The sequence below is a fragment of the Episyrphus balteatus genome, chromosome 1 (genome assembly GCF_945859705.1).
Source record: "Episyrphus balteatus chromosome 1, idEpiBalt1.1, whole genome shotgun sequence".
In the NCBI taxonomy this organism is placed as follows: domain Eukaryota; kingdom Metazoa; phylum Arthropoda; class Insecta; order Diptera; family Syrphidae; genus Episyrphus; species Episyrphus balteatus.
Genome location: NC_079134.1, coordinates 60285871 through 60300871, shown reverse-complemented (window position 1 = coordinate 60300871; position 15001 = coordinate 60285871). Strand labels below are relative to the sequence as shown.

Below are 15001 nucleotides of genomic sequence, written 5' to 3'. Positions count from 1 at the left end.
ATGATAGGTTAATAAATTAGGATTAACCCGATGGAAGCCAGAATAGAGCTTAGTGAGTATTTAGGGAATATTCTACCAGTTGATAGTCAGAATAAGACTTTTTGAATCGAAATACAACTTTTTTCGATTTCTACTCCTATTCAACTATCAATGATACAAGAAACCAAAATACAATTACAATTCGGTTACCATTCTTATTATAAGAATAAAATCAATCTTTATTTTTAATTTTAATTTACGTTTTTACTGTAAAAATCGAATTATTTCAAAGTAACAGTAAATTTGAAAAAAAAGAAGCAAACTATAGTAATTTTGCTGAAGGATTTTCCGAGCTTTTTACTTTTCAGCCTTCTTTGTAATCTTTTCAGCTTGGTCCATATGATTTGCCTTCTTTATCAGCCTGAGGATATTGCTCTAGTTCTGTTCCATCTCAAATGATCTGGTAGTAAATGCCTTAAAACAATGGCCATTTTTTGGCTGAAGAAGTCCACAGAAACAGATATTTGCAAACAGCTAAAGCCCAAGGCTGTGGTTTTCCAAAGCTAAAAAGATTTTAAAACAAAAATATTAAAAAACGATTTAACTTGCAAAAAGTATATCAACTAAACCTGATAATCGAGATGCATGACCACACGGTTGTCATATCAACATCATCTTAACTACATGCATTACATGGCTTGATGAGCCACTGATTATTAAAATTATTTCTATTCAGAACTTTATCCTGGATAATTGTGTTATTTTATTAACATTTAGCAGGTCCTAGTAGATCATTCTCTCTCCTCCATGTTTATGTTTGAGGCATTACTTGTAGAGGTACTGTCCATATCCATGTTGTCGATTCTAGTACCTTCAGATGTTGATGAGCAATTGCAGTGTTGTTGGGCTAATTCTAGCAAGCCAACTAATTGCTGGTTACTTACACCTTTCTATTTAATTAAGTATGGAAATGAACGAAATTGCACACATCGAAGATGATGTTAAATCGGTAAACGTAGTTCTTACGGCAATTTAATTGCCGTACGAGACATCAAATAAAATGTGATTTTATTCTGCAAATTTGTTCCAAGATTTCGAACACCTCTGTGAAAGAAAGTTAACATGAATATTTAGTTGAAGATACTATGAAAAGATATAAATCTTACACTGAACTAATGTGCCAATGCCAATGTTCTGTTACATCTAATTTCTCAACAATAAGTAGAGCATCTAGCTGTCGAGATTGCATGTCTATATCCAGATTTTTTTTGTGAAAATACGGGAAGATGAGCTACTGTTTATTCTATATAGCTCGCCAGATTTATATCGCTCTTTCTTGGGTTTTCTACATCGATTTGGTCTTATTGTGCAAATTAAAAACAGAATATTGTTAGATTTTTTTCCAATATTGTTGACATACTGCAGGCAAGTATTTTGAATAGGTTCTCCGAAGCATTATGACTCTCGCAAAGAAATTCTTTGAAGTATCGCTTATTTCGTATTCGTGAGTTCACTTTGTGCAACAGGTTTTACCAGAGCCAGATCAAATCGAAAATATGGTCATCCCAAGTTCTGAAAAATTAGCAATTTTGTCTAATTTAAACGTATACAAAAAAAGTATTAAATCTATACATACGCATTTTAATGAAGTCTCCAGGTTTTGTTCCAGTTCCAGCTTCTAAACGTGTCTCCCAGACTTGTCCTGGATATCATTTGGTAGAATAGAAAAAAAATCATCATTTTCTTGTGATTCATAATCATCATCTGGTGATGGATTTTCTGGTTGTTCAGTAGTTTGAGCAGTTTCGTCTGCAGGAACGGAAACCTCTCAATTATTTGCATCTTCCTCAGTAATTGTTTCTCCATAGCAACGTACTAATTCCAACATATCAAGCATATGGCATTTAACCGTATTTTCAACACTCAAATAAATATGCCGATTTGTGACAACAAAATGCCAAATGACATGCCATTTTATTGCCGATGGCTGTGGAGAATTCACAAACGCAGTTCATTTCTTCTTCAGAAGCTAATTCCATTTCCTGGCAGATTGACAAACAGTCAATTGGTGGAATATTTCACTTTCGTAGCATGCTTTTTACGCACATTGTGTCCACTTAAAGGCTTAACTACATTGGCCACTTTTTGAAAAATTTCAAAAAGTGAAAAGCTTTACAAAAAGTGAAAAGCTTTTACACAAATACCGTAGCGACATCTTCTCGCGAAAGAGAGTTCATTAATTTTTTTTTGGAGCTGGTAACACTCCTGAATTTATGTGACATTTGTCAGTAAAAAAAAAAATAAACAAACAATAACAACACACGGAACAAATTCTTCAAGGAAAAGAATTTAAAAAAAGGAATTATCCATGTAATGTTAATTAAATTAAAAGGACAGATCATGTAAAATAAACACAAAGAAAGGAACAAAAATAAACAATTCTAAAACCAACATTTCTCAAAATTTTGCTAAACAAATACAAAATAGTAATAAATAAAATATTTTCACACACAAACACTTTTTATTGGTTTTCTTTTCGCGTTCCATAAGCATTAGCATGTAACATTAATTTTGTCAATCACCGACTGGAATAGATGCAGCTTCTTTTGGCATTGATATTTTCAGGATTCCAATGGATGCACCGGGATATTCTGGTTCAGGGTTGAGTTTCACAATTTATACTCTGCAGAAACTAAAAGTTGTACCTAATTAAAATGCATGAAGGGAAATTCTGATTTGAAGAGCTTACCCGCGGAGCAACTGGCTGGTGAAGTGGCTTGGCTTTCGGCATTAATAGCAAGAAGTTGTTTTATCATTGCAGTGACCCATATTTTACTATATAATCTGTAAATATAAAGGTTTAAAATACCATGAAACAAATAATTAGGTGTGTTTTTTTGTTTATCTATATAGATTTTGTGCAAAAAAACGACATCGGGATTTTTGAAATCCATGCAAACATTTGGCAACACTGTACTATACTTTGGCAGCTGTCTGTGAAAAATGTTGCTTTTGTTTTTATTTTATTTTGATTCCGAAGTGGGAAGGCCATTACATCCATGTTGGATCCAAAGAAAAATTTTCATATGGCTATGGCATCCATGTTGGATTCAAAAAATTTTTTTTTCACAAAAAACCAAAAATCATTGGTATATTCTTAGCTACATTTTAAGACCATAACCATTAAAATTGGTTGCGTCGTTCTTGTGTTATAAGCGTTTGAAGGTAGCCATATTGAATTTTTTTTCGATTTTTTAAAAATCAAATGTGGAAACTTTTTTATTTTTATTTCTAATTTTTCGAAAAAACTTTGGTAATTTTATATACATATCTGTTGAACAATCTTATCAGGATCCATTTAAGACTTTTATCTGAAAAGTGCATTGCGTATATCTCGAGATATTAACATTTCAATGCAACCATGTCAAACAAATTTTTGATTATTTTTTTCTATGAGAGTTTTTTTCAAACCTCGTTTTCTCCGCTTTTTTTTTTTGTTAATATTTTCAGATATTTTTGTATGAACACAACAATTAAAATACCTTGGCAATACTGTTTTCTATCGAGAGAAAGTAAAATCTGGATAATTATCTGGATTTTTGAAAAATCTATACAGATAAAGTTTTTGTTGTATTTAACACGTAAATTGTTTCGATTTCAAAAATCTCGATGTCGTTTTTTTGCACAAAATCTATATAGATAAACAAAAAAACACACCTATTAACAAAAAACTTACGCTTTGGAGCTGATATATTCGGTTTCCATATTTTTTGCTACCCATAAAACAAAAAAAAACAAATGTCAAAAAAAGGCGTGTTCATCAAAATTTTTCTTTATAAGCGACATCTAGCTATCATTTTTTTTAACTCCGTCTTTGAATGTGTTGGTGTTTTCAAAAAGTGAAAAATTTTCAAAAAGTGAAAGTTAAAACCTTTTTAGCTTTTACTTTTGTTTTTCTGAGATAAAAGATAGAATTTCGCAGTGTGTTGGTACAGGACAAAACATTTTTCCACTTTTGTACTTTTTGAAGTTGAATGTAGTTAAGCCTTAAGTTGACAACTATAAATAAATTAAATTTTATTACATTTTTCTTTTTTTTTATGTAAAAAAGCTTACATAAATTGATGTACATTGAGAACTTCGGTTTCTCATTCGGTGCAGATGCTTCCCCCTTTTAAAAATGTATAATTCTCTCTTCAAATTATCAATTAAATTATCTTGGCTTTGCCACCTAAATGGAGCGCATTGCGAGCCATTGGTTTTCTGAAAGTAAAAATCTCATTAAAAAAAAATCAGGGAGTACATATATGGCATCCACTTACTGTGCTCTAGGAGTAGATATGATTTCGCTGAAATTAATACTTGGTGTTTTAACCGACGAACTACTTAAGCCGCCGGATGGTCCAAATCCTTCCGAAGTAGAACTAATGTGATCTGTGATGACTCATGTTGGCAGAGCTGCCTCTTTGATCTGCTCTCAACTTAGAATATTGCGACATAACCAAAAGCAATTGCCTCATCAAATGCTAAATTGGAATTGCATGTATTATCGAGGATGTTCTTTTCCTCCATCTAATGTAATGTAACTTAAATAAATTCATCAATTTTTCTTTTTGGGACGCTGAGTAAGAGTATCCTCATCAGCGATCAGAGAATCGTTTTGACTTCTCTGTACTAAATGGAAAGGTACAGACTTCTTTTGTCGATAAATGCCTTCTTTCCTTTATCCTATAAAACTTTATTTGATAAGTTAATGTGAGTATATTAAAAAATATATTTTCTTACCATGTTTTAATTCCAAATCAAAAATATTTGCAAAATATGTGTATTGATTTTTTTTTTATCGGACTTGTTTTGACAAATCAGCTGGCTGTCATAATCAACTCACCTTCCTGTGGTGAATTTGTTGTGAGGTTTCTTATGAGGTTTTTCGCAGAATACCAAATTGTGACAACCTCATAAGAAACCTCACAAAAATAACCTCATAAAAAATTGTGACTTGTGAGCATCACAACTCCAGAATAGCCCTGTAAGTTTAAGTGGAAGAGATAAAATTGACTTACAATTTTTCAGAACTGCTGCAGGAATACCGTCTGGTCCGACAGAATAATCTTCATGTAGTAATGAAAAAAATGGGATACTTTACAAGTATCAATTTGAATATTATGTCTGGTTCCTGGTACATGGAACTTTTTTTTTGTGTGCCGGGGATAAAAGCGATATTTCGCGACAGTGCCAGCACACCAAAAAAAAAGTTGTATGTACCAGGAACAAGACCCATCTTTCTATATGTATTTGGACCCGCTGAATCCGAATTTCAAGTCCGTTTTGCCCGGTCACCCTCCAGTTTTGAGAAAAATGCAAAAAAGACCCCAAAAAAGGCAAAAAACTTCTTTTTTTTTAGTTTTTTGCATTTTCCTCAAAACTGGAGGGTGACAGGGTCAAACGGACTTTAAATTCGGATTCAGCGTGCCCGAAAATATATAGAAAGATAGGTCTGGTTCACAGTACACATAAAAAGGTAATATATTCCGAACTGACATTGGTCGCCAGATTGTCAAAACATGACACTTTGGCGACCAATGTCAGCTACCGAATTCTTAATTGTTTAAAATACCGACGAAAAACGCACAAAAACCGATAAACCACGCACACCACTAATTTTCAAACAATTATTTACAATTTTCCGCGATGAAACACGAAGAAAATTTGTTATTTTTCAATTTATAATATTTTTAAATGACATTTTATAAATTAAAACAAAAACAAATTTCTTGTTTACTGCGATTGAAATATAAAAATTAAAGGCCGACCTGACAGATTGGTGCCCATTTTTGACAAACAAATTTTGACAACGTTCGGAATATATTACCTTATTATGTGTTCTGTGGGTCTGGTTCCTTTTGTACATGACACTTTTTTTATTTTGTTTGCCGGTGTCATCATACCTTCTCTTTTTATACCATATCGACAAACTATACCAAGACTGGCAACCATCGACAAACTATACCAAGACTGGAAACTTTCGTACGTCTTCCCCCCAAAACCCTTTTGACAACAGTGTTGTCTGTGAATATGTGAAAGCCATCACGTTGGTAAAGACATCTACAAACTATACCAAGACTGGAAACTGAGCGGTCAAATGACGTTTGCCTACAAGCTGCGAGGTGTTGTGAATATCGTGAATCTATTGTTGGGTCTTGGGTGCGTGTTCGATTTGTGGTGAATGTCGTGAATCTATAAATGTCCGTGTTAACGTTATTTACCAACGTGGTGGCTTTCACATAAATTCACAGACAACACTAGCCGTTCGAACATTTGTCCTTGTCTTCTCTTTCTATTTACAGTTACCATTTTGACGTTTTAAACTCGGCGAAAATCAAAACAAACCAGCAAAAACAAACCAACAAAACAAAAAAGCAAAAAATACAGCATAGAAATATATTTTAAATTCCTTAATTTTTTCGATTTTTAGACGCTAAATTAAGTTATAGTAGAACGTTACTACCAAAAAAACACTTGAAATCGATTTGTATGAGTTTTTTTTTACAAACAACAGTTCTTTAAAATTGCGCTAGTCCTTGAAAAATTTGGTTTGTTTTGATCTTCACCCAGTTTAGGAGATATTTTTTTCTATTTTCTTTTGTTCTTTTGGTACTGACAGATGAGCGAAATTCCGAATTGGGCTTTTAAGCAATCTGTCTTTGTCATAAACGTCTTTGTCTTTTTCCTTTCTATCATAACTGTTTATTAAAGTGCCTGGCTACACAGTGATTTTTCAATCGATTGAAAAATCACATGCGGTGGCTACACACTGTTGTGCTCAATCACGTTCCACTTTTACATTTTCTAGGAACAAACGTCAAAAAGAGAAACAATTTAGCAATGGAACTGCTGTACTACCCTCAGAAAATTCAGTTCCCTTCGTGAGCATCTTCCCCCTTCACTCCTAATACCTCTTGCCTACAAACTCACTGCTTAGGCGATTGAAAAATCACCTGTAGCCAGGCACAAAGAAGAACAAGAAAAACCAACCAAATCAAATCAAATCAATTCTGAGGAAAACAAAAGCATACTGAGGAAAATCTACGCCCACACTGACGTTTGGCTTAAAAGCCCAATCGCCGGAAATTCGATTTTTCAATTGAAAGGAATTTGACATAAGGTTTCCCAAAGAAAATTACCTATTTTTGCATTATTCTCACGAAGTCATGAGAATTGTGCAGTTAACAATTGATTAGAAACCAACGATTTATTTAGAAATTCTTAAAATGGACCTTTCCCTTGCCACCAACTTTATTATATCCGTTGGAGCATATATAACGTCCGTACGAATCATACCGACTTTTCGAGAAAAACTTATAAAATCCAATCTTATTGGACATGATTTATGCAAGAAAGATAAGACTAAAGTGTAAGTAAAATCGGAAAAATTAAGTTGTCTAGTTTACAATCTAGCCTTAAAAAATAATTGAAAACATGTCCGTACTGTAATTGTGCACGTTGTACTGCAAAAGGTTTAAATAGTAAATAAATTCCCAGGCCGGAGTCCCTTGGAGTCGTCACAGCGTGCGTGTTCTTGGTTGCAATGTTCTTTTTTATACCTGTGCCATTTAGTTTTTTCCTAAATGGAAAAGACGATTTTTCCCAGGAAGAAGTAGGTTAAGTGACGTGTGCACTTTCCCATCAAACATTAAATTAAAAATATTATAGTTTGTTGAGTTGATAGTAGCTCTGCTATCAATTTGCTGTATGATTTTGCTGGGATTCGCAGACGATGTTCTTGATCTCCGATGGAGACATAAAGTGCTGTTGCCAACTATAGCAACTCTACCTCTGCTGATGGTGTACTATGTAAATTATAATTCAACAACTATTCTTGTTCCTAAGTTTGCGAGATCATTTTTGGGTCTCACGGTTGATATAGGTAAGTGTTTGCGAACAATGGTACTATTGATATTAATATATTTCGCTGTATTATGCTATAATTTTATTGCTTTTAGGAGTACTCTACTATGTGTACATGGGTATGCTTGCAGTGTTTTGCACCAATGCAATCAATATTTTAGCCGGTATAAATGGATTGGAAGTGGGACAGGCTATAATTATTGCAGCTTCTATTATTGTATTCAATTTTACAGAGTTAATTCTGGGTAATCAAGTAAAAGCTCACAGATTTTCACTTTATTTGATCTCACCGTTTCTAGCTACATCATTGGCCCTATGGAAATATAATAAGTAAGTTGAATATTAAAACAAGTAGGTATAATTAAGTTTTTCGAGAAAACACAATCTGTCAAAGTACGGTTTCGATTAAAGCGATTTTAACTCGCACGAATTGATAAAGTCGATAATGGGGTTAATGTATTTTAATCCCTAGAATTAGCCTGTAAACATTTTAGTTGCTAAACCATAATACGCAGATCGATCTTAATTTATGCTTAAGATTTATCCCACCTAAAATTACATAATTCAAGAATTTCAGCTGAGTTTTATCCAGCTCCAGCTAAAAATCATAATTTGTTTCCATCTATACATTTTTTATCTGTCGGAGTTAAGCGAAAGGAAAAATGTGAATAAAACAGAAAACAAAATTTAGATTGTACTTTTTAGGAACGAGAGAAAACAGATCAAAACTTTGCGGATGAATTGTTCTAAAAAAAACTACACAAAGCATAGCAAAATAATAGAAAACGTTTAACAAAAATGCGTGTCTTTTTTGCGGGGGAGAGTTTAGCAATCATTGAAATCAATAAAAAAAATTGAATGAAAAATTGTGGTCTAATTACTCACGCTCACTCGAAAGATTTAAAAAATGGAATGGATATTTGACTGTATTTCCTTTTGATTCGAAATGGCACGTCCTGGGACTCACCCCTAGAGCCTCTAACGTGTCAAGCTTGGAAGAATTTCATAAGCCCTTCCCGAAATCCGAAATGTTCGAATTCCTAGATGGATTGAATATAATCCTTTAGGGATGGCGGTTGTTAGTACAAAAACCGGTTTTCGGTTTTTCCAGTTTTTTTCCTTTCATTTAAACCGACCGGTTTTAAACCGGGCCAATAAACCGGTTTTTGGAAAAACCGGTTTTCGGTTTTTTTTTTGCTTGATTTATAAAAAGACAAAATTAAACCTAAATTGTCAACCAAAAAAAAAAAACTTTTCGAAGAAAATCCCTGAGCAAAGCTTTTTTTAGTTTGATTTTGTTATAAGGGCAAATTTATTGACTCTCCATTAAACTTAAATCGCCATTAAAAAAGGGAATTTCAAAATTTAAAACCAAATTCGTTTAATTCAGTCTCTTTTAAGGATTTTTTTGAAGTTTGGCATCATTAACTAATTGAGCATTAAATTTAAAAGTCGTTTTAGTTAAAACACCAAATTCGACCTTTTAAGAGGGATTTTTAGAGCAAACGAAGGTTTTAAACAGGATTTCTATTTATTCACTCTCCATTAGCGTCAAATGTCATTTCATTTATTATTTTATTAAACAAAGTTTCAGTGTAAGTTAAAAATTACAAATGAATAAAACATGCATGAATATGGAAAAATGGGATGGTAAAAATGTGTTCAATCAATTTCATAAGACCAACGTTCGGTAATTGGTAATTTTGGTTTGCAGAAAAAGTCGTTTTTGTGTTTTTTTAGTTCAACGACATGTACGTTATAGGAATGAATTGCTTCAGGTTTTGGTCACTACTGGCATTTCTCTCTCGCCAGTATGGTATATAAATTTTTAAATTTATGGGTATGAGGGTTAATGGACAACACTTTATTTGAGATTTTTAATAGACACAAAATTCAAAGAAATTAATTCATTTCTTATCCACTTCACATAGCGCAGAGAATATCTTCACGACTAGTGAAACTAATCAGGGTTGAGATGCTGCGTAATCCTAATTGTAACACCTTCTGTTACGGGTCATCATTTTTGTGTTTTTATATTGTTTATCCTTCAAATCTTCAAATTTAAATATATTTTATTTGACAAAAATGTAGCTTTTGACAGTTTAATTTTTCAAAAAATAACCCTGCCATATTTCTAATGGAGTTTTAAATTTAAAGCTTCCATTAAAAGAAAGACTTTAACTAAAGCAGAGTGAATTAAATGAATTTTTAATGATGGAAACTTAAAGACGTCAATAGATTAACAAAGCTTTTAACTAAAACGATAAATTTCCAAATTTAATGGAGGCTCAATAAATTGGCCCTAAGAGTTCTTAACTCACTCTTAATAGGAGTTTTGAGGAATTTGTTAAACCGAATATGAATGAAAATTTATAATTATATGGTAAGTTGAGAGAGGGAATGAATGTTTTGAGGGTTTTCACTTTTTTGCCTCGTCGGATCTTTTTTTTGTTGGACGTTTTTTTCAGCCGGTTTTTTTTCGGTTTTTCGGTTTTTTTGTAAAAACCGGTTTAAACCGCGAGGACAAAAAAACCGGTTGACCGAAGCAAAAAAACCGAAACCGGTTTAAACCGGCCGGTTTTTCCCATCCCTATAATCCTTCAGTTTTAATTCAGCTTCACGGATTTAGTGATTCTTCTGATCGCGCATATTGCGCTGCATTATACATCCGAGTTAACCAAAGAGATAAAAAATTTACCTGTCACCTTTGTGCTAAAACTAAGGTCACCCTAGTTAAGCAGATATCACTCCCAAGATTGGAGCTTTGTGGATCCCTACTTCTCTCAAAACTCATTAAGAAAATTATCCCTCAACTCAATTACGCGATTGAAAAAAAACGTTTTTATGGACTGATAGCTCTATTGCCCTGTTGGCTTAAGAAACCCCCACATATGTGGAAAACCAAATCAAAATGTTGTACTTATCGACTGGCACCATGTTCGTTCTGCAGATAACCCAGCAGATCTTGCAACCAGATGCTTGACCCCGTTAGAACTCCTTGACAAGCAACTATGGTGCCGTGGACCTTACTGGTTATCGGAATCACAAAACTCATGGCCTAGTTCGATTCCCAATTCTCCAATGAAACAAGATCTAGGAGCGCGCCCTATTCAGACTTTTCTGACTATACTTTTTCCCGATATTCAATCAGTTCTCAGAAGATTTTCTTCATGGACAAGAATGTTACGCGTCATGTGTTATGCATTAAGATTAACCCGAAATTCTAGACCCCCAAGACCGAACCCCTTTCAGGATATTAATTTTTCTCTTACCCAACAAGAAATCTCTTATGCCAAAACCCTTTTAATTCGTTTAACCCAAAACCTTTATTTTCCAAATGAAATCAACCCATTTCTAAGAAAAGTAGTCTTTTGACTCGCTTCCTCTACACTCATAGCGAAAAGTACCCCCTTATATTACCCTATTACTCTACTTATACAAAACTGTATGTGGAATTTGTTCATAAAGTCACTCTACACGGAGGAAACCCACTCGTTGTTCGATTGATTCGATCTGAAATATGGATTCCAAAACTCAAAAACCTAATCAAATATTGCATAAGTAAATAAACCATTTGCACAATTTCTAAACAAAAAATTAGCAATCAAAAAATGGCTGCACTGCCTAGGGAAAGAACAGAACTTTCACTTCCCTTTGCTAATACCGGCATCGATTTTGATGGCTTTTAACTGTCGCATCCCAAAGGGTTACGTGTGTTTTTTGTTTGTTTTGCTACTAAAGCAATACACCTTGAACCAAGCAAGTGATCTCTCTACCTCAGCCTTTTTAGCTGCCTTTTCTCGTTTTGTAGCTCGCCGTGGTCTTCCAAACACGATATTTTCCGACAACGGAACTAATTTCGTAGGCGCTAGCAAAGTTTTAGCGAACGATTTCAGGCTCTTCATAGACTCATTTGCTCGAGATGTGTCTGATATATATCAACCCCAAGGAGTTACTTGGAAATTTATACCTGCTGGTGCCCCACACATGGGCGGCTTGTGGGAAGCGGGCGTTAAAAGAGGATTTTTTTTCTCAACTTGTGATTTTGCTTTTCTTCACTAAAAATTGACAGTTTCAACTTTCGATTCTCAACTCTCGAGTTGATCAACTTCTGGTTTTCTCAACTTCCGAAAAAAGCAGAAGTTGAGAGAGCAAACTTCAGATTTTCTATCAAATGTCATGTTTTTTCCTTAAATTTTTGTTTCAAAACTTTTTTTTTTGCTGTGACGAAACATTATTTTTATGGAAAATTGGGAATTAAACTTAAAAATAGCGAATAAAATGGCTCCTAGGAAATTGGATTTATCACCGATTTTGTTTTACATCACTTCAAAATTATTGAACGGCACACATATTAACACGAGAATAAGAAATTTGCTTAATATTAATTTATATCAAAAAAAAAAAAACAAAGCAAAATGCATTCTAAACACCCATTTCACACATATTTTTTCTAATTTAATAATAAGTTTGACATTTTGAACTAAAAAAAAATGCGAAACTTCTTTTTAAATGACATACGCGGTTGATTTTCAAATTTGATTGACAGTCTTTGTGTTAACTGTCACAAATATCCCAGGGATATTTTTCAAACTGGAAGTTGGCCAACTTCTGTTTTTAAAACTCGAGAGTTGAGAAAAAATAGTGAAGAAAACAAAATGTTCAACTTGGGTCTCAACTTCCCAGTTGAAGTCAACTCTCAAGTTGGCCAACTCTCAGGTTTGCTTCAAGTTGAGCAATAGTGAAGAAAATGGCCCTTAGACATCCGAGGTTACATTAATTCCCAGCAAGCTGAAAATTGGTAGGATTGTTGGAAACACCATCATAAATTTAATCTAAAAAGTCCTCATCGATCCGAGGCCTGGAAAAAAATTTACGGGGGGTCAAAGGTCACAAAAACTGTTTTTTCACGATTTTCACCAAACGGTTAGTCTTATCAAAAAATTTTCAATGCAAGAATTGTAGACCAGATTATTATATATAAAAAGTGTCATGACACTTTTTTTCCTTAGACCCACCGTTTCTTAGGTATAACGATTCAAAAAGTTGAAGTTGAGTTGTAATCCTCATAATCAGGCCTATTCTGAAAAAAACTCCTAACTGAAAAGTTCCTGAAATGTCATTATTTTTTTAGCTTGAATTACGTTCTTCAATGGTTAAGAATATGGGAAAGCAAAAAAAAAAATGGAAATTTTCGCCATTTTTCCGATTGGGGCCCTTCTCCCGAAACCATTTCCCTGGGAATTTTTGTTTAGAATATGTATGAATATATACAGGCTGTGCAGTAGAGAATGCACAACCCCAAAACGGCTGATAGCTACACTTATGACTGTTCTAAAAACAGATAGAAAAAAGTTCTATCGCAACCAGTTCATAAATAATTTTTTTCGTTCAGTGTATTTTAAATTTTATCATCTTATGTTCTCGTTCACTACAACCATGAATAAATAAATTTTATTTATTTCTTTTTTTTTATAATTTTCTACAATAATTGGATGAGTACATAAACACTTTAAAAATTTCATAGCTATTGCACACTTTCCTTAAAAAAAAAAATTGAAATCTGTTTTTCGATGCATTTTCATGTAACATTGATTAATCTTACGTTTTTTGAATAATTAAAGTGTAAATTTGAATAATTAAATAGTTTTTTGAATAATTAAAGTGTAAATTTGAATAAATAGGCCAAAATTGTAAACAATGATAATTTTTTTTTTCGAATTCAAGCTTTTTTCATTTTTTGAATTTTACTAGAACATGTTCTATAGTATACTAATGTAAATTTTTTTTTTACACCATCAGAAAATAGACATTTTAACGAACGAAATGCCCACCGACTTTTTGAAAAAAGCTGATATTTTGACACGTGAATTTTCGATTGAAAATTAGGGTGTTTTTTTTGGTATTAGGGGGAAGTGGTCACCCTTCGTACAGTTTTTACTTATTTTTTTTTTAGTTATTTATTTACTCACTCCAGCTTCGAGAAAATGGACTTTATTTGTAATATGTATATTATTACACTTTACAAAAAAATTTGACACTTCTAAGTCAAAGGCTTAAATAGTTATAGCCATTTTACTGGAATTAGATTTTTGTACGAATCCTCCCCACCCGTGGGGTACCTTCGTACAGCACATGGGGTACATTCGTACAGGATATTTAAAACGTTAATTTGACTAACTTTTGATTTGTCAAATGCCAAATATGAGTTTTAAAACATTTAATTACTTATTAATTTATTAATTAATTGAACTTGACTCAGAAAAAAAACAAAAACAAATAAAAAACTTAATTTTTTGCGATTCGACGATTCTAAAACAAATTTATATAAAAAAACCAACCTTAATTTACTATAGAATGCGACAAACTTATTATAGGTTTAAATTTCATTTCAATAAAACTGTAACTCCGTGTTTTGATTGTTATCTGCTCAAGAAAATTTATTGGGGGGCATACGTATGCGTACGAATGTGCCCCATGTTTGACTGTACGAATGCTCCCCAAGCTGTACATAATGCAGAAAAATCGATTTTTGAAAAAATGTACTGAGGTTTTGCATTATTTATAATTAAAACACGAATTTAACACTTTAATAAACAATTCTTCATTAATGTTTAGCCAAAAACATACTTAACTTAAACACAACATGACATCAAATGTACATAAAAAAATTACTCAGAGCACTAAAAAACACTAAAAGTCTCGTGGCGACCGAATCCGTTGCACTTAGGATTCAAAATGTATCTAGCAGCTCGGCGCCTACTATGTCTATGCACACTAGTAAGCACGTGTTTGAATACCGTTTAGTTTTTGTTTTATGCTCACTGTACGAAGGGTGACCGTGTACGAAGGGTGACCACTTCCCCCTAAGTCAAAATAAGGTGAACAAATTTATATTTAAAATCAAATAAATTACAGTGTATTTGGGATATAATAAGGTAGGTTTTCACCAAATTTCGTAGAAAAATTTTTGTTTTTGAAAAAGATAAAAATAAAAAACCAAAAACTCGGTTTTTTGAATTTTTCACATAAATTTTGAGGTTATGTGAAAAAATTGTTGATACAAAAAGTTGTAGATCTTTTTATTACCTAGAACTTTGCCATACAACTTTTT

At 32.9% G+C, this 15001-nt stretch overlaps 1 protein-coding gene and 1 long non-coding RNA gene across 15 annotated transcripts in view; one reads left to right on the top strand and one right to left on the bottom strand.

Moving 5' to 3' along the window:
• Positions 1 to 227: 227 nt before the first annotated feature.
• Positions 228 to 5905, bottom strand: LOC129907045 (uncharacterized). 14 transcript variants are annotated; one of them, XR_008770932.1, is made up of 11 exons: positions 5070 to 5905; positions 4961 to 5006; positions 4765 to 4871; positions 4302 to 4707; positions 4096 to 4242; positions 3716 to 4038; positions 2729 to 2823; positions 1616 to 2684; positions 1146 to 1551; positions 609 to 1083; positions 230 to 542 (listed from the first exon to the last, which is right to left on the bottom strand). It is a non-coding gene; the product is annotated as an uncharacterized LOC129907045 (long non-coding RNA). The 14 variants fall into 14 exon arrangements; XR_008770933.1 differs by having other exon boundaries at positions 5126 to 5905; XR_008770934.1 differs by lacking the exon at positions 4961 to 5006 and having other exon boundaries at positions 5043 to 5090; positions 5245 to 5905.
• A 1014-nt stretch (positions 5906 to 6919) lies between these two features.
• LOC129906407 (UDP-N-acetylglucosamine--dolichyl-phosphate N-acetylglucosaminephosphotransferase) overlaps positions 6920 to 15001 on the top strand; it is a 32182-nt gene continuing 24100 nt past the window's right edge. The window contains exons 1-4 of the mRNA XM_055982205.1: positions 6920 to 7393; positions 7522 to 7636; positions 7693 to 7906; positions 7983 to 8217. Of these exons, the coding sequence (XP_055838180.1) occupies positions 7251 to 7393; positions 7522 to 7636; positions 7693 to 7906; positions 7983 to 8217 (707 nt within the window). The 5' untranslated portion in view covers positions 6920 to 7250. The remainder of the gene's footprint in view (positions 7394 to 7521; positions 7637 to 7692; positions 7907 to 7982; positions 8218 to 15001) is intronic.